The 23429-nt window shown below is 38.2% G+C and overlaps 2 protein-coding genes across 4 annotated transcripts in view; one reads left to right on the top strand and one right to left on the bottom strand.

Annotated features, from left to right (window-relative positions):
* Positions 1–11007, bottom strand: part of hspa12b (heat shock protein 12B) — a 31416-nt gene extending 20409 nt beyond the window's left edge. Inside the window, exons 1-6 of one of the 2 annotated variants that reach the window (XM_055051137.1) lie at positions 10921–11007; positions 5326–5433; positions 2380–2459; positions 850–910; positions 476–558; positions 17–141 (exon numbers count right to left, since the gene is read on the bottom strand). In XM_055051137.1, coding sequence (XP_054907112.1) covers positions 17–141; positions 476–558; positions 850–910; positions 2380–2459; positions 5326–5383 — 407 coding nt within the window. In that variant the 5' untranslated portion in view covers positions 5384–5433; positions 10921–11007. Of the gene's footprint in view, positions 1–16; positions 142–475; positions 559–849; positions 911–2379; positions 3386–5325; positions 5434–10920 lie in introns of those variants that run through there. The other variant, XM_055051136.1, reaches the window with a different exon arrangement.
* A 43-nt stretch (positions 11008–11050) lies between these two features.
* On the top strand, positions 11051–22718 carry paip2b (poly(A) binding protein interacting protein 2B). 2 transcript variants are annotated; one of them, XM_055051142.1, is made up of 4 exons: positions 11051–11276; positions 19866–20032; positions 20615–20797; positions 20883–22718. In XM_055051142.1, exons 2-4 carry the CDS (start codon positions 19877–19879, stop codon positions 20937–20939), a joined length of 396 nt encoding a protein of 131 aa, XP_054907117.1. In that variant the 5' UTR covers positions 11051–11276; positions 19866–19876; the 3' UTR covers positions 20940–22718. The 2 variants fall into 2 exon arrangements, with proteins under 2 accessions (XP_054907117.1, XP_054907116.1); XM_055051141.1 differs by lacking the exon at positions 11051–11276 and adding an exon at positions 13370–13561.
* Positions 22719–23429: the final 711 nt, after the last annotated feature.

Below are 23429 nucleotides of genomic sequence, written 5' to 3'. Positions count from 1 at the left end.
ATAAGCAGATTCTTACTTCATCATATGTATGGCTTCGGAGTCCTGCGTGAAGCTGAAAGCGTAGCCGCTGGAAGTCGTCCCAAAGTCTATGGCGATGACGACAGAGAAGGGACAAGCCATTCTGGGTCTGACCTCCACCCTCTGCCACAAGAAGAGCCAGGAGTTGTTGATATAGTTATTCAGATAGATAATGAATCAGTTTTTTTAATATATAAGATCATTCTGTCTTGAAAAATTAGTTCCAATACATAATGTCAGCCCTGCATACAACCAGTTTTGTGATTGCTGAACTTCTTTTCTGTGCACTTCTTTTCCCCAGATCACATTCCTGTTGAAGTACTGGTTTCCATGTTTATTCTTGACCGTAAACTGAGAGCTTAAGCCTCATGTGACCCACTAATAACAGGTAGACGCTCTATATAAAGAGAGAGCAGAGAACGGGAAGGGTGTGTGGCGGTGAGAGGCTGCTGGTTACCGGTGAAGGCGAGGGCGTGAGCGGCGTGATGCTGCAGTCGTTCCTGGCTGTGGCCGGCGAAGATGGAATGGATAAACTCCCACCTGCAGAAATAATTGAAATTAAGAGATTAACAACAATATCTAGCGATATAATCACAGAATTACCGCAACTAAAGAAGATTACAGTGAGAAATGAGAAAGCGGCAGAGTTCTCTTGAAGTGAGTCTGGATAATTGAAATGAGCAGGAATGACTGGAATGTCACTGGAATCCAAAGTGGGCAGTGGACCCCAGTGGGAGTGGGACGACGATAGGTCAGCGCTCCGGAGGATGCAGAAGAAGTGACTCATTTCAACCAGCATGAATTAAAAAATAAAATAAACATGGGTCTTACCAGGAATCTGCAGATTTGAATCCAGCTGGACCTCCTCAGCCATTTTTACAGGAGCCAGTTTCTGCGGAGAATTGGACTCACATTAAAACAGCAACAAATTTAAGATGCTTTTATTGATCATGTTTACTTTTATAATATTCTGTTCGTGACAGAGACTTTAACGAGAAAAACCAACAAGTTTAAGCCTCAACCATAATATTGTGGGCCTTATAAACATAAAGTCTGTCTATGTTTTCTATGAAAAAACTCATTTAGTTCTTACAAAGGTGGAAGATTACAGACTGAATTTTAGCACAACATGTTGTGGTAAAACTTTGATAATGATAAAAGTGATAATAAAAACTATGTACTACTTCTTTTTTAAGTATGTGTGTGGTTGTGACTTTTAATTACTTCTTATCCCACAAACACGAATACTGCTCTTAAGAAGCATTCCCATTTGTAACGCATTACTTTAAGACACCAGCCACATGAAAACGTGTCATTTCTGTCACTGTAACTGTCATATTTTCCAATTTATTGGTGTTTATTGAACACAAATTAGTTTCTATTAATAAAAACATGAATCTGCTGTGATGATATTAAATTAAAATTCTTATCAAGGTAAGAAATTGATCACAATAAATGATAAACATTGCAATAAATTTCCATGTTTTCATATCAACATTCCAGACATTTTTTTTACACATAAAAATAAATTTTTGGTTGTTTTTTTTCAGACAGTATAACAGAGCATAACTTTGATGGACATCTGCACATTTCATTTTTTACTTTTTCATCTTTGGGAAAATACTTCCACACTTTTCCAGACATTTTTTTCCTCAAACATATTGTGATTTTCTTCTTTAAATTGTATTTTTACAGAATCTGTGCATGTTTGAGTATGTTAGTTTCTCTTAGTTAGTTTATTTTCTACTGCTCAACTTAATAATGACGCCCATGGTTTTTACCTTTTTTTGTGCACACATAAAACATCTGTGTGTGTGTGTGTGTGTGTGTGTGTGTGTGTATTAAGTCTGCACTTTATGCACCAGTAAGTGCTGGTTTTCCTTCCCAGCTGTTCTCTTTGTTGCTCTGATGGTAAAACCAGAGAGAAGATAAAAATGCACATGGGTTTCATTATTTTCATCCTGTCTCTTCTTTCTACCTCATAAAAATCGCTGTGCAGGGGGGGGATGCACTCCAGTGTTTAAATACTGTAGCTCTACTTGACTTCATCATGAAGTTTTGCAGTAATCAAGAGGATATAAGCTCCTCCAAAGGCTTCTCTAATGCAATAATTACAACTGAACTCTACTAGTTTGACATCTTTGGATGAAAAATGCATAAAAGTGTCGTTTGTCATTACATACATTGGTGCATAAAAACAACTGGACACAATTCCTTTGTTCTCTTAAACAAAAGCAGAAAAGGAATCATAGGTCTCAGGTTTCAAGTTTTCGTGCCTCTCGCTTCACAATCAATAAACTTTTGCTGCAGAACTGCGAGTGCATGATCAAAAAAAGGTTTCTCCTACTTAAATCGACTTACCACTTCAAGTCTGTCGTTCTTTTTTCTGTAGTTCTTCTGCTGGACTGTGAGAAATGTTCCTAAACTTTTTGGCGTTCTGCCTCCAGAGAGAGAGAAAGATGGATGGATAAACGACCGGAGGAAAAGCGCAGCTGGATACAAGAGGATGCTTTTCTGGAAAGCTGTTGTTAAAAAAAGCAAGACCTCCCAAATGTTTTGCATGCAGAATCTCCAAAACTGGATGTTAAAAGAGTCGTCAAAAAGCTGCAGGAAGAAGTTTCTTTTCACTCAGTGGAATTGTGATTTGGCTTTGCAGCCCCAGCCGAGCGCTCCGTCTCTCTGCTTTGCAAATGAATGTCAGAAGAAAAAGTGGTGACACACACACACACACACATGAACCAGTCGCAGGAGTGGGAGGGCTATGACAGCACATACGGGGGAATGCCGGGGGATTTACCTCAGCAGAGTGTAAGTCAGAGACGGAGGGTGGAGTGATTCTGATGCTGGCTTTGTATCCTGCTCCAGTAATGTTGCTCTCTCTTCTTTCTTCCCATTCGTTTAATTACCTCTTCCTGTCTTCAACTTTCCTGCTTTGGTTTTTATTTTTTTTAAAATATCTTTTAAACATTGTTTTCAAACCTTTAATCTTTATCTCTCTCTTTCCTTGATGCAACTCTCCCTGTAAGTGTGTCAGACAAAGGCAGGAAGCAGCCAGGTGCGTTTGGTCAAACTTGGCGTGACCTTTACGGCACTGCTCCAGTTTTTCACTGTCACTTCTGACAGAATAATGTTTAACGTCACTGACGGAGTTGGAATCAACATGTTTGATTTCTTGCTGAAAATGCATTTTTTTAATCCAATGATAAATTTGGAAAAATAGATGGATATTCAACAAAACTTTCACTGCAAAAATGTGAAATCTTACCAAGTATTTTTGGTCTAACTTGCAAACATGAAAACGGTCTAGTTGCATTGGCAAATAAATTAACGTATGACATGGAAAAAATGTCTCGTTATCAGTGAAATAATCTGCAAATGGAACAAATACTTTCTCAACAATATTAAGAAATTATTTACTTAAAACAAGCCTCCATATCTGGCTGAAAAGTTACTTTTAAGTTAGTTTGTCTTATTTCAAGTTTATTACAATATTTTCACCAGAAACTAGACCAAAAATAGTTGGTAAGATTTTGTTGGCGAGATCAAATAACAAAAAACCTTTTTCTCACTTGTTAAACTTCCAATGAAGCATTTTGTGTTTTTGCAGGATTTTTTTTTCTCAGTTGGTCTATTGGTTCTACATTGTGTCATATTTGCCTTTGTGAAAAGTTCCTACTATTCAGAAGGTAAAGGCAACTTCAGTGCTACTTGTTTGATTTCAGCTCTTACAAACATGCTTATTTTTGGTCTTGAGTTTTTTTTTAATGTCTGTAGTGTGTTTTCAGTAGATCTGCAGAGATCTGAATCGACAGTGTTGTTGCATGTGTGTGTATGCACAAAGATAGTAGTGCTAATCCAACCCTTCATTGGTAAAAAGCAAGCCGGATCTTTTTATTATGTGGAATAAATGCCCCGGGTATCTATATACACACACACACATGTTCAGATACACTCAGCTTCCTCATCTTGTCAGACTTCCAAATAGAATTAGAGTGTGTGTGTGTGTGTGTGTGTGTGTGTGTGTGTGTGTGTGTGTGTGTGTGTGTGTGTGTGTGTGTGTGTGTGTGTGTGTGTGTGTGTGTGTGTGTGTGTGTGCGTGCATGCATGTGGGTCTGGAAGCCATTACCTGGCACCTCTCCCCCTGTTGACTGAAAAACCAAGAGGCCCCATGCAAAGCCTGCCATCACCTCTTTCACTCTCTTCTTTTCCTCCATATTGTAACTTCTTTTGTTGTTTTATTCAGCCTTTTCTCAAATAATACCACATACAGCTCTCCGACAGACAGAAATGGTTCTTTCGAAGCATTTTCAGACATGTATAGAGTTTAAGGTTTTCCTGTACTTTTCTAGTTTACTTACATACGAGGACTCAAACTATTGACTACACACCAGACTTGTTTAGTTGGCTTTAACTGAACTCTGGTCTGTCTAAAACACCTAAGTCTTGGTTTGGTTGAAGTGAATTCTGGTTTGGTTTAAGTGGATATGTGAATGCCAAGTGGACCAGAGACCACTCCAAAAGCAGGAAGCGGATTATCAAGTATTTTCACACTTGATAATTGGGTAGGCTTAGTTCGATTGGGGACCAAAATTGCAACATTTGTTACATTTTGAGCTGTTGCGGTTCACTTTCACACTGCAATGTGTTCTCCTCCTGCACTATGCTCTGCTTTCTGCTTTTTGCCGTGGTCTCTGGTCCGATTGCATTCACATTTGCATCAGAACCGTACCAGAGTTCACGCTGCATGAAGTGGCCCAGAGTTTGCTTGATCTGAATCAGAGTTCGATTGCTCATTCACACCGACCTTGCAAGATAAACAAACTAGATTTTTTTCTATTTAGGGGTAAGCTCAGCACAGGGAACTCTGGATGAATACAATCTAGAGAAAAGTGAGAGTGTAGTGGAGAAATTGCTAGTGATCTTTTTCAAAACCTACAAACACTAAAATCTGACGGCACTCCATTTCTGTAACATGTCTTGAAGAAGGAAGTTGCAGGCGTGTCTTCTTCTGCAGTGTTTGTGTCGTTTCCTTCAGTGGTTCTTGGTGCAGCGCCACCACAGGCAAGGAGGTGAACAGGTTTCTCAAAGTGTTTGGTTCATGAGAACCAAACACCGTTACAACTGAAAATAGAACAAATGTCGCAGTTTTGGTCTCCAATTGAACCAAATCTACCCGACTGTCAGGCGTGAAACCATCTTAAGAACATCTTAATAGATGTCGCTACTTCTTCCCCGAATATCAGTTTGTCACGGAGAACCTTTAAAGACCTGGAGTTGCTAACCATAAGGAAGATGGAGGAAGTTTGCTTCTTTCTTCTGCATCCATCCTCATTCTATCAGCAGCGCTGCAGATCAGCCCCTGCATCACCTCAGTCAGGATCTGGCTCCTCGGCGGACACTCAGACTCAGGAAACTCTGCACAGGAAGAGATGGGGTCAGGTGACAGGAAGGAACCCCCTGTGTGACATTCCTTTCATGAATTCAACATTATCTCAGGGACTCTGGAAGTAATCCTCCAGCAACGGAAACACACCCATGCCATATGACACACTAACATGCACGGACTCAAACACACATTGATGCTGCCTGGCAGTTTCTTTAAATAGCCCAAAAATGTCAACAGAAGCTTGAATGAGAACTTGTTACTTCCCAAGATAGCAGCAGACGTCACTCTGCGGAAACGAGCAAAACGGAGTTGCAATGTTTAGGTGAAAAAGTCAAGTTAAAGGTGACCTATTATGGTTCCTTGAACATGTTAAGGAAGGTTGTTACATGGGTTGCACAGTCATTAGATAATGAGATTTTAGTCTGGTCAGTTTGAAGTGATTTAAAGTGACAGTGCATCTTGTCACTTTAAATCCAAATAAGCTGCTGCTGGCCACGCCCCCTAATTCAACATCTACACTCACACATGAAAATGGCTGCAAACAAATGCACAATTATATCCACGTGCATCTTTGAAAAGCAAAAGTGGAACCTTCTGCACAACAGACAAAGATGTAGCAAGTGGTTTCTGGAAACACTTGTCTTTTCCAGCAGCCATTGTGCAGCGGTCAAACCAGCTGACCAAATGTTCTGGAACTCCACTTGGTTTGCTAGGTGACAGGGCTAATGTTGCTAGGTAACTGCACCAGAAACAGACACAAACTTGCAGCTTCATATTAAAATTAATTGATATGGAATTTTTTTTCTTTTGCCTGATTTTGTTATCTTATAATTATTTATTTGAATTATTGTCATTTTGGTCTTTACAATTCCAAAATTCTAAATAACTTTATATTTTGGTCCGTCTAATGATGTGACTTTTAAATATTAAATAATTGATGTTTTGATCAGAAACATCAAATACTTTTTTTTTTGATGCCTTCTTTGACTTCACTAAAAATATGATAAAGTAGTGCTGCTCTTATTTGAGTAAAATCTTTTGGTATTCTACCTACATCTGCATGTGTTAGAATGGTCTAGTCAAAGCCCAGACGTATTCCCAACTAAAATCTGTTTAATTTTGAGCTGCTTTGGAATAAAAATAGGATTTTCTGTAGATGAAGTGACATGGCTCCAAATATTCCGGCAGAGAAACAAGCTTCAACACAGAAGTGACTCCAGACAGTTTGATAAATATATTTTATGGTTCCAACTCCTTTTTTTTTCTTCTTAAATTCACGTTAGGCCTGATGCTTAGCAACTCCACAGATGTGAGTAACAACAAAAAACTGACAATAATCACCTGTGTGTGCAACAATTCGGGGCTTGTGCAGAAATTAAAGAAGGTATTTCTGTATGTTTGGGTGGAAGTTCGAGGACTAACGTGCTACTTCCTCTTTAGTGTGCATTCTAGGGGTGTGTCGTCTCCTCCAGTGTATATCCACGTGAATGTTTGAGTCGCACTATACAGCCTGGGGTGGGGACCCGGAGCCACAGGAAAGAGCTGGAGGTTACACACACACACACACACACACACATATGAAAACGTGGCTGCTCTTTTATATGGAGTCTGGGCTATTGTGTCATAAAAAAACTGTTATAGCAAGCAAGAAAGGGGAGCAGGAAGGAAACTTTATGATTTATGATTCGACTGCAAAGACGAAGGAGGAAATTTATGGCGAGGGGGACTGACGGGGATTTGAGAGCAGAGAGGAGAAGGTCAGACCAGTGAGTGGAGAGAAAAACTGGGAAAAGCTGAAGAACTGGATCTGTTCTTTAGTGAACTCTGATAGTGCAAATTTTTAGCCACCAAAAATAGGACTGTTATGATCATGCTTTGATCTTTGGCTGTTTTACAAATAAACACAACAAACTCCATAAGTGTTTACATACATGTTGGTGTTTGGATTTACTCTGACTTTATTCATTTTTCAAATAGCATTTCTTTCATTACAGTCTATATTGTTGGTATTATTGTTAATTTTATTTATTTATATATTGTTTTAACACTTAAGATGCTTTGTTTAAAGCATCTTAACACAATCACTGAATAAATGTTTAGAACAGATAAATGTGTGGATGTGCCAAAACTTTCTCCAGCTGAACAGAAACAAAACTGAAGTCATTATTTTTGGACCTAAAGAGGAACGATCTAAAGTCAATGCACAGCTTCAGTTATCACAACTAAAAACTAGTGATCAGGCCCGAAACCTGGGAGTAGTGATGGACTCGGACTTGAACCTTGCGAGCCACATAAAGACAATTACAAAGTCGGCCTTCTATCACCTGAAGAACATCTCCAGGATTAGAGGACTAATGTCTCAGCCAGATCTAGAGAAACTCATTCATGCGTTTATCTTTAGTCGCATTGATTATTGCAACAGCGTCTTCACAGGTCTGTCCAATAAATCAATCAGACAGCTGCAGCTGATCCAGAATGCTGCTGCTGATGTTCTCACTAAAACCAGGAAGATAGAGACATAACACCAGTTTTAAAGTCCCTCCACTGGCTCCCTGTAGCTCAGAGAATAGATTTTAAAATACTGTTGTTAGTTTATAAAACACTGAACGGCTTAGCACCACAATACATCAAAGATCTGCTGTTGTTGTATCAACCTTCCAGACCTCTCAGGTCTTCTGGTTCTGGTCTGCTCTGCATCCCCAGAACCAGAACCAAGAGAGGAGAAGCAGCTTTCAGCATCTATGCACCAAAAATTTGGAACAAACTTCCAGAAACCTGTAAAACAGCGGAAACCCTGACTTCTTTTAAATCGCAACTAAAAACACACCTGTTTAGAATTGTTTTTGAAATGTAATATGTTACAGTGTATTGTCTATTCTATGATGCATGACTTTGTGTTCTTGTGTTTATGATGTAAAGCACTTTGAAATGCCTTGCTGAAATGTGCTATACAAATAAAATTTGATTTGATTGATTGATTGTGTGAATTTTTATATTTGTTGCTGAATTTTCCTTTTGCAGAACAATAAAGGCTGTTTCTGTTTTATTCTAAATGTTGTGTTCATTTGCATTTAGCAAATGAACTCAGTACATTTGCACCAACTTCACTGCGACACAGAGCATAATATCACATTTATTTCACAAATAAAAATGTGGTAATTTAGGTACATATTTATATTTGTTTCCTCCTGCGTAGATACATTTGCAGATGCAGCTGAAGGAGATTTGGGATACGTCTTTACAGGCTTGTGATTTGATTCAAGCAGAGCTGATGCAGAGCTGAGCCAAATTGGCATTTCACTTTATTTTAAGAGATCTGATGATGAATATTTGAAAATCCAAAAGGTTTGATAAATAAAACCTAGACTGGATAATTTCTATCTGATCAGAGTTTCTTCGAAATTCAGATTGAGATTCAATAAACCTTAATTCTATAAGTAAAAATGCAAAGAATGAAGCAGATTAATGCTTTTTTGGAATTAGATATGGATTACAATGGTTTACATTTATATCCACAATATAAAGTAATTCTTAATTAGGGTTTATTAATTCATTATAATCACATTAAAACTTTTAAAAAAAATCCCAGGCTTTTATGTCATGATTTTATTGGGTTTGTTTTATGCTTTAAATTGTTTTAAGGTTGATTTTGATCATACTATGCTTTGTGATTTTATGTCTCTAAAAAGTGTTTTGCAAATAAATTTTACCTGCTCACATTACTTAGGATTTCTGAGATGTTAGTTTGTGTAAACAAATGAAGGGGGTGGGTATCGAAAGCCTTATTTTCATCTGTTTTCACCGTCAGGTGTAAAAAGGTTATTTTCCCACAAGATTATATGAATCTAAACAAAACAGCAAGACATTTAAAATAGTTTTTATGTCATAAAATCTCATTAGACAAGATTCAACTGGCTAAAAGAGGGAAGAAAACAAGCATTAGGACAAATCAAAAGAGGTTTCAGCAAGAAAAACTGTTCTGGCAAACATTTATTTTGAAAAGGCTTCAAGTTTGTTTCTATTCTTTAAATTTTTATGCATAAAATCTTCATTAAAGCCTGAAAAACACCAGATATTTCCCAGATAGACGTCATTAAACATGTAGCTGCAGCACACACTCAGCTTACACGCACATATGTGTTTAATCATACATTCCTGCAGCTCTTTGTGCAGGGACACATATCGCAGGACGCTGTGGACAAATGATCTGCAGGCACACACACACGCACGCACGCACACACACATGCACACACACACACACACGCACACACACACACACACGCACACGCACACGCACACGCACACGCACACACACACAGAGGCTTAAATTTAGACTGACACTGAGGGGAACATCTGGCATTCTTGAATTTAATGTCTGCATCTTTTTTTCAACAAATACAGGCATGTACAAAAAAAAAAAAAAAAACCTCTAGAGACCAAGAAAACAAAACAAAGAAGCTGGAATTCAGTTGCAGAGATTATTTACATTTAGTTAAGTGGACCAAAGAGAGTCATGGAAAAAAAATGAACTTTGTCAATGTTAAATTAGAAACTGGGATGACATTGCACTTTGATGAGGGTTTCTGATGTTTCTGTAAGGACTCGGACTGAATACAGCTTAGAGAAAACTAATACACGTCTACTGTACGAGTTCTCCTCTGTGGTCCAGATTTAAACTAAATGCCAGTGTGTCACCCACAGTGTGTGCTACAGTCGCCCTCCACTGTGATCCAGGAGTAATGCATCCATCTGTTGCACTGCAGCTGAAAACCAAAAGCTGGCATCACATCAATGCAGTAACAATGATCATTATGAACTTAAAAAACTAAAAAATAAAAAACTAGGAAGTGATTCTAACCTTGAAGTCGCTACTCTGCTCTACTAAATGTATATTTATAAGAACATATTGAATACGCTCAAGATCAAAAAAAGCAACTCTCTTTAAGACAACATATTTTATAAATTTATTAAGAAAACTTAAAATACAATGCTTATGGTTATCTCTAATAATAATGAAAATGATTATAAGGATAAACATGCACTCAAGTTTAGAAGTTTTCCCAAACTTTTGCCCCACAAAACAAAAATGTAAGAGGAATACGACCCAGACTCTCCAGGTTTAAAAGAAATGCTCGCATCAATAGATAATATATTTACTTACATGTTGCTTTTACTTATATTCAGTTGGTGTTTTTGCAGTTTGTTACATTTTTAAAATTCATATGCTTTGTGCTTAATATATATTTTTAGCATTTAGGTTGATTTCTGAAGAGGTCCTAAGTGGGGTCCTGACCCCAACTTTGAAAATGACTGCTTCCAAAAGTATCCATGCCTAACTTTTATTCCTCTTTTCCTCCATTATTCCCGTCCCTGTCCCTCGAAAAAGCACAGCGTTGGAACTTAACATCTAAAATACACGTAAGACCTCCTTAAAAAAGGGCCACGTCGTCAAGTACAAACTCTTATGATCACAAGAATAAGGGACAGGAGCAAAAAGGACGATTTTGTTTACTTACGTGAATGGAGAAGTCAGGCGGGACCTGTCTTCAACATGGACCAATAGCGTTGCGAGGAAGCTCCGATCGACGTTCATTTCAGCCAATCAGTGAAGGGTACAACTGGACAAGCGGGCTACGACACTGTTTTTTCCCTCTCAGCGCTCAGACTGAATCTAGCGTTTTTTGTCGTGTTTTAGCTTAATAACACGAGCAAACCGAGTCGAGGACACAAGAGTAAAACAAGCGGCTTGGAGCTAACTGGAGGACTTTCTTCCCAGCGTGGGTTTTTGGGACCGTTAAAGAGACGTTTTGCCCCCCTCCTGTCTTGACAGCTGGCTTGCGGATTGCCCCCGTTTCGCACTTAAAGTTCAGTGGTGAGTGGGTGAAAACTAGCTTAAAAAGACAACAGCGCAGGCTGGACGCACTCCGTGTGAATAAATAACTAGCCGCAGTTCTTCTGAACATGAGTCTATTTCTGCGTAATGTTACATCAAACTGTGTGTGCAAAAATAGGGAAATAACTCCTGAAAAATGCTGGTTAAAGGTCAGGACACGGTTCCCGAGGTTAGATGTGCGTAACGCGAGCTGTAGCAATTCCACGCGCACTATTGTCAACGTCAGAAATGTTTTATTTCGTAATGATTCAGCCAAATTCAGCCACGGTAGAGTTGAAACGAAACGGAAGCGTTTAAATGTCTTAATTAGTCGTGGGAAATGCTTTAATTCACGAAGCCACGCAAGCATTCGTGGAAGAGAGTGAAGAGCATCGTGGTGGATGTTTGTCCACATGATGCGTTCAGGGACCTCCTGTCAGCTCTGAATTTTTAAGATAAAAGTTCAGCTTTCTAAAACTCATTTAAAAAAAAATTGCTACAGTTGGAAAATGTGTTATCAAAAAACTGGAAAATTGGAAAATGTGTTATCAAAAAAACTGGAAAATATATGTTTATTTTTTTATTTTATTATTTTGATGGAGTAAAAGACGCATAAAAATAAGAAAAAAATTAATTAAAAACCTGCTGCTCTGGCTATGAAAAACATTAAACAGTCAAAAATATAGGAAAAAATATATTTGGAAACTATTTTGTCTTTATAAAACTGAATAATAATAATAATAATAAATAAGTAAAAATACAAAAATAAAAATTAACTTTCTAAAAAACACCTCACAAAAATGTGTAAAAATATTAAAAACTAAATAAAAAATGAAATATTTAATTCATAGACAAGTAAATCTGGCTTTGTCTAAACAAAAAAAAGCCTAAAAAGACAAAAGTTCAGTCATCTAATCTGCAGAACAAAATGAGGATGAAATTTGCATTTCTAAAAGAAGTAACTATACAAGCCTTAATTCTGAAAATAATGTAGCTAATTTTAATTTATCATGCGATCAATTGATTTACTGCTTATTTATTTGTATTATTTATAAATATATTATTTTTGTATATATTTACTGATTTTGAGCTTTCTGCCCTGACGTTTGAACATGTTGCGATTTACAATCTGTTTGTTAACGTTGTCCTTTTTACCCGCATTTCTAGTCATGTCTACAAATCTTGATTTTATTTCCTTTTTTTTTTTAAAGGACAAAAATAGTGAATAGAACAAGGAGGCTTACAAATCTGACTCAGTTCCACCGCTTCTGTCAGGAGGAATGGACCAGAACTCCAGCTGATTTTGAAAACCTAAATAAATAAATCTGATATATATTTCCTGTCATTGTTGTGGAATATAGCAAAAAGAGATACTTCAGGTAATTCTAACTGACTTAAAGCATGAAAGGTTTGGTCTGATTTAACTTCAAACAGAGGAACCTTTTTTTTTCTTTTTATTCAGTGCATTTAAACAGAGCTGGAAAAACACATTTACGAGTTAAGTGACTGCTTAGGACCCCTACCCCACCAGGGGGACCCCACGAGCATCAAGGTAACATGATAGAAATGAGTATATATATATATATATATATATATATATAATTTCCATTTTTTAAATAGTTGTACAAATAATAAGTTAGTTGCTTCCTGTTGATGGCTGCTTACACTGTTGTGGAAGCCTAAGATATCAAAGTTGTTTACAATAAATTTTGTGTTTATTTGCTATTACTTTCAGATGGTTGAAATAAAATGGCACTCTTAGATCAAATCAGAATCCAAAATTTTTTTCTTAGCTTGCTACTTATTTAAGGTTAAAATTAATGGCCATAATTACATGATGCTGATGCTAGTAGGTGCTAGTAGCATTTGTGTTTTGACATGTTGGTCCCAAAAAAGCTTGGGCCGCCCCTGTATTTAAATTTCTGGTTTCAATTGTAAACTGCTTTACAAGCAAATGAAAAATATTAGTTTTTAATCTAGTATTTTTTTTTTACCGTAAAGTCGCTGCGCACGTTCCCAAACCTTTAGAACACGCTAACCCATATTTAAAAACTTGACTATAAACCGTTTTTGCCGAGTTGCATTGGCTGTCACTGACATGTCGCGACATGTCCGAGCTGCTATAAAGTCCGCGAACGCATCAGCAGAGCACGATAGCAGCAGGCTAACAGGATTTAGCTCAGAGAAATCCCCCGCTGGAGAAACGACGAGCGAGCACTCTTCTCTGGGCACTACGACCCAATTAACGTTTCGCTTTCAGACGAATACCGACAGAACAATGCCAGGTAGATATAAATGTCGAAGTGCTGCATGTAAATGCCCGGTGATTGATGCGTGTTAGACGGCGGTTATGTTGGTAAGCGGACGCTTGTTTTGTTGACCTGCTTCAGGGATGCTGCCATGCTGTAGCAGCCTGCTAGCTGATAGCAAAGCCCACTTTGTTTGGCCTCAAATATTCGCGCAGCACCTGCGTTTGTCCTCGGTCTGCTTCGAAGCGTTTAAAAAGCTGATCTCGTCCCTTTTTAATTTGATGCTTGTAATGTTGGGGATGTTTTGCGCTTTTTGAGCTTGAGGTAAAAACAGTTTTGTGGCAGGCAGCCAGCCCCCCTCCGCTCTTTGTTGTTGCTGGGATAGCTTCTCACCTTTCCTTTTTTTTAGGCCCCGTCCACTGACAGTGTGTTTACAGCCGGCCTCTGAGCATTACCTCAGCTAAATCCGTTCACTCCAGGCAGCCTGGGCCACAGCTTTACACCTGGAGGAACCCGTTAGCAAGGCGTTAGCTCCGAGCCGCATCGCTCCTGTTACATGCAGCTCGGTTACATCACGGAAACAGTTAGGAAGGCGCTTATTTACACTGGTTATTATGGCCGAAACGGACAGTTTATCAATGGTTTGTTCCCCCCTGCTGACACTCATTAACGATATCTGATATTTTCAAGGTTTCACATACAGTTTAGTGTTTAAAATGTGTTTAAAATTCACAAATTATTAGAAAATGTCATAAACTGAATTAGTTGGTTGTTACCGCCTGCGTCCCTCCGTGTATTAAAAACATCATCATGCAATGTCTAAAATAGAAATACAAAACAAGTTGAAATATTTCAAAATGTAGCTTTAATCCAAAAATATATTTAAAAAAAGTTACTTATTTGGTTTATGTATATTCTCATATTTACCTTGATCTTTGTTTTTTCTATATATATTTTCTATATACTTTAGTTTTTCATGTAATTTTAAAAAAATATTAATCAAAACATACTTGGTGAATTGGATTTTGGTTTAGTCTTGCTGGTAAAATGATTAATTTACATTAAATTAGTCATCCTAACTGTTGCTGCTGATGCTCTTAAAGGAGAACGAGGGCAGAAGAAAATCAGGAAATATAATAATAATAATAATAATAATAATAATAATATATATATATATATATATATATATATATATATATATATATATATATAAAACATAGAGATACCCTTACAAACATGCAAGTTTTTCTTTTTAATACAGTAATTTAGTAGAAAGAGTTGGAACATTCAATGTAATTGTAGTTGGTAGCCAATTTTATGTATTTTTTTAAGAACTAACATTTTTAAACCTGCATGCAGTAACAAATTTAGAGCTAAATGGACTTTGCCTTAACCTCACAGAAGAAAAAAAATTACAAATTATTATAAATAAAACCTTTTCTTTCCAGTTCAAGCTACATTTATATTAACCTAGTATGTTTAATCATACAAATTAAAATGTAAATGTTGAAAATGACTCTTCTAGTTACTTCCTTTCACTAGTGATGGAAATCTGGATGTTTTAAGTTAAAAATATACATCTTTCAATCCAAAAACTTGTATTAGAAGGTTACATTTCAACACTAAAATTTAAGATGTGTGCATGAAAAACAGTAATTTCACAATATGTTGGTGTGTTTTCACCGCACTAATTGGATTTCAGCATCGTATTTGTTTATCTTAACTGATAATTATTGCATGAATGATGCAAATGTGCATTAGTTGGTTTGGCTGCTGAATGTGTTTAATTGCTAGTTGCAGGCTAATATAGTAGGGTTTAAGTTGTTTTTAGTGGCTCTATGTTAAATATTTAAAGGATTTTGGTTTTGAAGTAGTTTTCTATCAGGATCATAATTACTGGGCTTATTTTCTTGATTTGTCACTTGTTTTTTTTTCCTCATCTCATTTGAAGCTTTACCAGTTTTTTTATTTTTATTTTTTAATATAAACCTTTAATGTCATTTTTGACACATTTATTCAGATTGAAAGCAACTCATGAGATTTCTCTTTGAAGTGATTCTTTCTCCTGACCGGTTAGTTTTTCATTTATCGGTTATAGCCATTCGATTAGCCGTCTTTATTGCCTCTCTTAGACGGATTCGGTCACATCTTTCCTCTGTCCTCTAACCTACTTAGATTACATGTTTGTTCACACTGTCCTGAAAAACACAGTTTGTCCGCCTGTGTCAGGATAAACTCTGCTTGCACACGGCGACTGCGCTGCACAGGACGTGCAAGGAGAAACATTTCTGTCTGAGGTTTGGCATTGGCTCATTATGGGACGTTTTCTGCAAGTCAAACATTGCAGAAATGACGCCTAGGTCAGGTCGGCGCTAATGCTGCTCGTTGAGTTATATATATATTTTTTTATCATGTGAGTCATGACTGGCCTGTAGCAGCAGCAGGAGGATTATGTCATCAGTGAGGGCTTGTCTAGTATAGTAGTAACAGTACGCCTGCGTCAGAAAAGCGCCGATCAAATCCCAACTCCTTTCACTTGGAGGAATTTCTTTGTTTTGTGACAAACAGGCTGTCTGTGAACTTTTATTGTTGATCGAGACGTTAGTATCCCAGATGAGGGAGGGAAAATCCCGCTGAAGGAAGAGGAAGTCTTACTCAATAAGGGAAGTAGATTTTTTTTCACTTCCTGAAGATATTTACTTTACTGCATATATAAGGAGTTTGTTTTCTAGTGGTTTTACCGCAACTGTTCCTTTCTTTTATTTATTAAAAAAAAGCAATATTTTAATTGAAAACATTTTATGCAATTTAATATTGATATAAATTATGTGGTGTAAAAAGAGACTGAAGTACATAGTTTCTTTCTACTTGAGAAATGTTTCTTAGTTGGCAGTGGATGAAACTGTAACTTATGTATTTAGTTCATCTGAAATGTCAGCAAAGTGTTTTTTAAAGTAAACTTTTACATAAAGCGACAAGAATTGTACTTTAAAACATTCCCACTAAGGCAGAACTAAGTACTGCAAACAAACCAATAAGAACAATCATTTGGTTTTATTGTATTCAGTTTAAAAAAAAAAATTATTTAAGAGTAAAATAAGCCTTAGTAGTTAGAATATAATGTGTAACTTGACTGAATTGGTAACAAAATAAGTGAAACTCCTGTAGAAAAACAGTTTCTATTAAAGCTTTTTCCTAAAGTGTAGTATTAGAGACAATAATATTACTGTTTATTTTGTTTTTAGAGTTGTCTTTAAATGTGATTTTTGTTGGTGTAAATAAAACGATTTGATCAGCTGCAAAAGTTGATAAATCCGGTGTGTTTCTAAGTGTTTCCATTAACATTTATTCAGCCAGACATGGCAGACGGGACAACTTGTCCAATCTCTCAGAACATTTTTTCTTTTTTTGGCTCGGCGTCATCCTCAGCCGCTGATCGTCCCTCGTGCTGCTGAGGTTCTCAATGAAACTTCCTGTCTGCCTTCGCCCGGGCCAGAAGTTGTCCCATATTTTAGGCGACTTCATCCTCTGAGATGAAATAACTTGGCTCAGCTGACTGAGCAGCAGATGGATCAGCCTTAAATCCAACACTCTGAAAACAAATGACTGAATCAAATCCTTACGGACTCGACATTTACTAAGCCCGGTTTGTGATCCAATTATGTGATTCTGGTGACTCTTCAGGATGGGAATTTGACCCTTCCGTATTAGAGGATGCATTCACACCAGTCCTGATTAGGCCGCTTTAGTTGAACTCTAGTTTATTCAGAAACTCAGGTTTGTTTGTGCGATCAGGCTCTGATGTGGACCAAAAAAAAACAAACTACACATATATGCAGTTTGAATGCTTGTATGAATGCTAAGCAAACCGGCTACAACTCCAAAAGTAGGAAGTGGACAATAGCACAGGGGATTCTGGGTAAATGCAACCAAAAATGAACACGCAAGTCTAATGCCAGAAGAAGAAATGACTGAGTTTTGCAAAAGAGAAATTCTTACACTGCTGGAATCTGACACCACTCCATTTTTATTTGTCGTTCCATTCAGTGTTTCTTGGTACAGCGTCCCAAGAGGTGAGGAGGGGAACAGGTTTTTCAATTAGTTTAGCTAGTTTGAGTGCAGTGTGTAAGCAAACTGCAGCAGCTTAAAATGTAACAAATGTTGCAAATTTGGTCAGAAATGCATTAAAATTATGCCTCAACAAATTTGCAGCAGAATTATCATTGACTCCATCAATTGTGCTGACTACTTGAGGCTCATTCTAGTCTAAAACCACCTCTATGTAATGGTTAGAACAGTAAATCTACCTGAATATGCATTAATAAGCACAGTGGAAACCGTCATAGCAGTACAGCAGAAGCTAACGTCTATAGTCTTTATGTCTACTCTTTGGGGAACAGCCAATATTGTGTCAAGTAGCATTGTGTGTAAATATTTCAGCTGCCTTTTCTTTCAAATATTTTAGATATGCTCTACAGAAAAATCTGTAAATGGAAATTTTCCATAACTAAACGGGATAAATCCACCAACATTGAACCATAACGAGGTGAAAGCAACTACAGTTGAATCCTGATACTGGAAAATGTTTGACTCCGGCTTTATGACTGCTGTAAATTTTTCTCTACAGGTGAGTTTTATCACAAAACAAGGATTTCTTCTGAGAATTTGCATAAAACTGAATATTGACCATCAAAAGCCTTTTTGTTTCCTTTGAAATCCCTCTTCTAAGATAAACGTATGAGTGTTGTAACAAGCGGCAAGATTTCACATGACTCATTTTATTTGCCTTGATTGCATCATGTTCAGCAATCTGCAGCAGCTGGAAAAAATAGAAGTAATATTTGTCTGTCTGTGATTTTGACGGGGTAAAATAATCTGAGTTCCTGATGTGCGCTGAGGTTTAATGGAGTTGTTTACCCACTTCTCTCTTGGTAAAAATTGTTCTTACAATATTTGTATGCAGGATTTTTAAGCCCTTGTCCAAATTTTAGGCTCCAGATTTGCTTTAATGAAGCGTTTGAATAAAAAGCCGCTTTAGGCAGAGTGAGTCATCTGAGCCACGTCACATTAAAACGTGCTTCAGCATTCGTGAATGAAATTATAGTCTGCAACCCTCAATGCTCAGACAGTAGCCCTTTTTATATTTCTTGCAGGTTTTAATTCATTAGTTGCACTTCCTGCTTTTTCCAGCCTCCACCTGCTTTTAAATTTCATTTGCTTGCTTTCCATTAGCTTTCCACACACTCCGTGGGTTTGCCTGGTAACGCGTGTTCGTGTCTAGTTAATGATGAAACGCGTGTTTTACTGCAGCGCCGCCTTCCTAATCCAACTGGAGATGGTAAACAAAATGCCTGAGACTCTGTTTGGGCTCCAGGCTGATTTAGTTGATGAATTGGGTCGCCTAACTGGATCCATCCCAGCTGTTTGTTATCTAGATGTTCTAATGAGAAGGGAATCATTCTGATTGTCCTGGATCCTTTCCTAAATTTAGAGATATTGAACTTGATGGCCATTTACCAGGTTTTAGTGCTGGACGGTGTATCTGAAAAATGTATCATGATGCAACCATTTCATGTCAGTCTATCAGTAATTATAGATTGGTTTTTTACTTTATATATCTGAAATGGTGTCAAACTTGTGGCGCGACCTTTCCTGTTTTATCCAGTTTTCTCTCCATGCTGTTTTTTATTTATTTTTTTATTTTTAAGCAGTTATGAGGGACCTGGGCCTGTTATGATAAGCAATAAATTAATTCTTCACATGAAAATTTAAAGCAAACTTAAAAATGTTCATTTGCATGATTTGTTTTTCTCTATTTCTGAAAAAACTGGATGACAGAAGTTTTGGCTAGCTCTTGTTTTGAAGGACGGTTTGATTACAACTCGTTTTATTTGTTGCTTCTATTGAATTTTTGTGTTGAATGTTGGTTAGAAGTTAAAGTTTGTTGATATTTGAGGATGTGTTGTTGCGTTATGCCATTAACATTGCATCACTTCAAATCGGTCTCAAAACAACAACATTACCATTTGTCGCAATAAATACCAGGATAATTTATTGTCCAGCAAAGTTTATCGTGACGATGGCAAAACTTTTAACTTCCGCTGAGCAGGAAACTCAACAGCTTGCTAGGTAACCAGAGAGAAAATGGGTTGGTTGATTCCACCGACCTTCCTTTGCTGGTTGAGCAGCTAAAGCCTTTCCTCTGCCTACATCCCCCAGAATCCTGTGCGGTTCTGGGTGGGAGCTCAGTGAAATTGCTGAATCTGTTATTGGTATCGATTACGTGTTTGTTGTCCAGCCCTACAACGTTTTTCACTTTCATCCTGTGACCGTCAAACAGAGCCAGCTGAGATGAGCGGTCCAGAGGTCGCCAACACACCGGGAGGCGGAGCGCCGGGAAAGGAAGGGAAAGAGCCGGTGGCCAATGGGCACGCAGGAGACGGACCCGATGCCAATCCGTTTGCTGAGTACATGTGGATGGAGAACGAGGAGGAGTATAACAGACAGGTGTGTTTATGTTATGTGCCGATACACGTTGTAGGAGTCCCACATTTCCTCACAGTCAAGCCAAAAATTAAGTCCTAGTAGATTTAGATGTGAAATTAATGTTTTCATTCAATCTAGAACAGTAAAATAGACTCAAAACTGTATAATAGTCAAATTTGAAAATTAGCTTTATATTACAAAAAGGGCTTTACAATGTTTAATGAAGGAATTTTAACTGCATTACAGCAATCAAACCCTAAAAATGTCTGGGGAAAAGAAGCTTTATTCTTGTTTCCATTAGTAGTTTTATGTAAGCCTGTTTCTGTAGCATAGCAGAGAGAAGGTGATAGACAGCGCTAAGACCCGCCTCCTGGCTGTGATTGGTTGTTTCTGATCATCTGTGCATTTCTACAGGTGACGGAGGAGCTTGTTTTTTTTTAATATTATTATTCAAGCCCAAACTAGCTATATTATTTTTTTTATTTAAACATTCATGAAAGTCACATACTGCAGCTTTAAATTGTGTACGTAAAATGCTGCGACGCAGAGTCTCTGTTCTATATTTTATCCGTTCCTCATGTGTTTTTGTTTTTCATCTCCCAGGTGGAAGAGGAGCTGTTGGAGCAGGAGTTCCTGGAGCGCTGCTTCCAGGAAATGCTGGAGGAAGAAGACCAAGACTGGTTCATCCCTTCGCGTGACCTCAACAACCAGGGAGTCGGCCAGCTGCAGCAGCAACTCAACGGGCTGTCGGTCAGCGACCACCACAGCAACGTGGAGGAAGTGGCGGTGAGTCTGCCTCTCCTCTCCCCTTCACACACATCCTGTTTACAAGAAAAAGCTCTTAAGTCTGTTTTCTCCTCTTCTTCTGCAGAGGAAGAGCATCTTGAATCCTGAAGCGAAGGAATTTGTGCCAGGGATGAAATACTAGAAGTCCCCCTCACCCCCTGGAGCCTTCATGCACACATGAGCCCTTGCACATCCAGAGACTCTTTACGGCCGTGGCCGCACACATTCTTATTGTTACACACACGCAAACACACACCGTACACTTGAAGTCAGTGGCGTGCCGGTAGGCCCAGTTGGGGGGTGGGGGGATTTCTATTTTTTTTCTTTTCTTTTTTTCCTCTTTAATCTTTTTATTTTTGTTTTTTTTCTCGTAAACTGAGGGGCGCTGGGCCCCACAGACGCTAGCTCATCATTTGCATTTCACGTGTCATATTTGCCGTTTTGCAAAGCATGCAGAGCTCACTGTGGCTCCCTGGGAACTGTGGCAGCTACCTGAGAGAGATGCCAGGTCAAAACTTCAACCCAAAGGCTTTACAAGAAATCAAAATCAGTTCGGATCCACACTTGTAATTGCTTTATTTTCAATTTTTTTTTCTTTTCTCTAAAATGAACAAACACCATTTTTAGTAGGAAGAGGGTTTCAGCAACAGCAAGGCTAAAGAAGGACAAGAATTTCAGGGGACTCCAGTGAGGTTCTGTGGCTGCTCTGCAAACTCATCAGTCAAGAAAATTCATTAAATCCGATATACGAAAACTCCTGCTTACATCGCAGCTCTTGTGCATCTAGAGATACGAGTTCACCCGTAGCGGCAGCGGCTCTGTTTCTGAGCAAACCCAGATGCCTCCTGCCCTCCCCCGCCCTTCGCCCCCACCCTGCCTGGCAGTTCACTTCCACCGGTCAGAGCAGACATGGACAGCTGTAATTGTGGATGAGAAATTTACTTTTCAGATTTTTATATTGTCCAGTGCGTAAGAGCCGAGGTGGTTTAACGCCTAAATCATGCATCAAGTTGAGTTTGTTGTTTAAAAATATATATAGATTCTAATTGTTTATTTTGCTATCGGCTTCATGCTTGGTTTCAGATTGGGTTTATTTGGGGACCAGCGTTGTTATGGGAACGGGGGGACGGAGGGAGACGGGTTTGCTTTGAAACTCAGCCGCTGCCTCCTCCTGCTGGACCGGCTCGGTTCGCTCAGATTTGGTGTCCAGATCTGTCTCCTTTTTTTTTTTTTTCCCTCCTTTCTTTCCACTTAGTGTGTTTGAGGACGAGTCGTTGGTTTCTACTGTGGTGTCCAATTTGTCCTGATAAAGTGGAGCATTTGGTGGACAGTATTGCATCCCTCCAATTCTTTTCATTTCTACTCAAGGACAGAATTTGTTTTCCTTCTCGACGAAGTTCTTCCTTCTGAACCAGAACTCCTCGTGTTCCAGGATTTTCCGGAGTTTGTATTGTTTGAATATGATATCAGTTAAGTTTCAGCTGCAATCGCAAATTACGACGTCCTGTTTTCTGAAATCTGCCACGTGGGCTTATAAATTCAGCGGCAGTATTATGGAGAAACCATCAGAATATTTCACCACTGGGTAATTGGTCGTCCTATTGGCTCGTCTTGGTGCTGTCGCTGCCCGGAAATGCAGGAGTTCTGGTTTTCTGGTGGAACTTCCTCAGTGTTGGACCACAGCACCGAACAGCAACCTGGAGAATGGATAAGCCAGCGGGGACCGTCCGCCAGGTGGATCGTACAACATGAAATCATTTTTGGTGATTTTTGTTTTGAGTTAGATGACAGAAGCTGTTTCAAAAAAAAAAAAAAAAGAGAAACGGGGGAAAAAATAAAAAAAAAAATTCTGAAAACACAGTATGAATTTCAATAGAGTTAAAAATAATGAAAAAAGACGAATAAAGATGTTAAAGACAAATCTAAGCTGTCTGTTTTTCTGTTTGGGGTTCTCTTTCCTCCAGTTTAATTTATATTTTAAAGTACACAAAATACATAAGCAAATTAAATGCCATGTTCCAGCTCTGGTAGATAACTCCATTTTTTTGTTCAACTTCAAAATCTCACCACATTGATGAAGGGTTTCAGCAAAGGCTGTACAATATCAGAAACAAATGCAACATTTAAATTCAAATGACTGATTTAGTGTTGACATGGTTTCCTCAGCCTTGCCTCCACTGAATGGCCACAAAGTCCAACATCAACTGCTGGCAACAAGAATCAAGTCTGTTGGACTGACTGCAGCTGGAGTCTTGGAGAAACCTCAGGACAGCAACCAAGACGGTAAAACTGGAACAGATTGAGCTTCAAACAACCCTCAGCAACCAGCAGAAGTGGTTACAAAGTGGCTTAAAGGACGATCTGAAACCTGATTGGAAGGACTGGGTCAGAACTCCAGTAAACTACTAAGAAGCTTGTGGAGAGAAAACCAAAATATTTGATCCAAGACATCCCTGATACTTACCAAATAAATGTATGACAGAGTTTGTATGAAACTTCAATTGGGTGTTTTTAAGGTTTGGAAAGTGCTTGATATTCAAACTGCTCAGTTTTTGATAAAGTGAGGTCTAGCATTTTACGAAAAGCACAAATTTGTAAAAAGTAAGTCAATTGAAACCAGATATTTTCATAC

Source organism: Poeciliopsis prolifica, unplaced genomic scaffold (assembly GCF_027474105.1).
Source record: "Poeciliopsis prolifica strain line A6 unplaced genomic scaffold, Auburn_PproV2 SCAFFOLD032, whole genome shotgun sequence".
Classification (NCBI taxonomy): domain Eukaryota; kingdom Metazoa; phylum Chordata; class Actinopteri; order Cyprinodontiformes; family Poeciliidae; genus Poeciliopsis; species Poeciliopsis prolifica.
The sequence above is the reverse complement of the archived record's forward strand: the minus strand, read 5'-3'. Positions and strand labels throughout refer to the sequence as shown.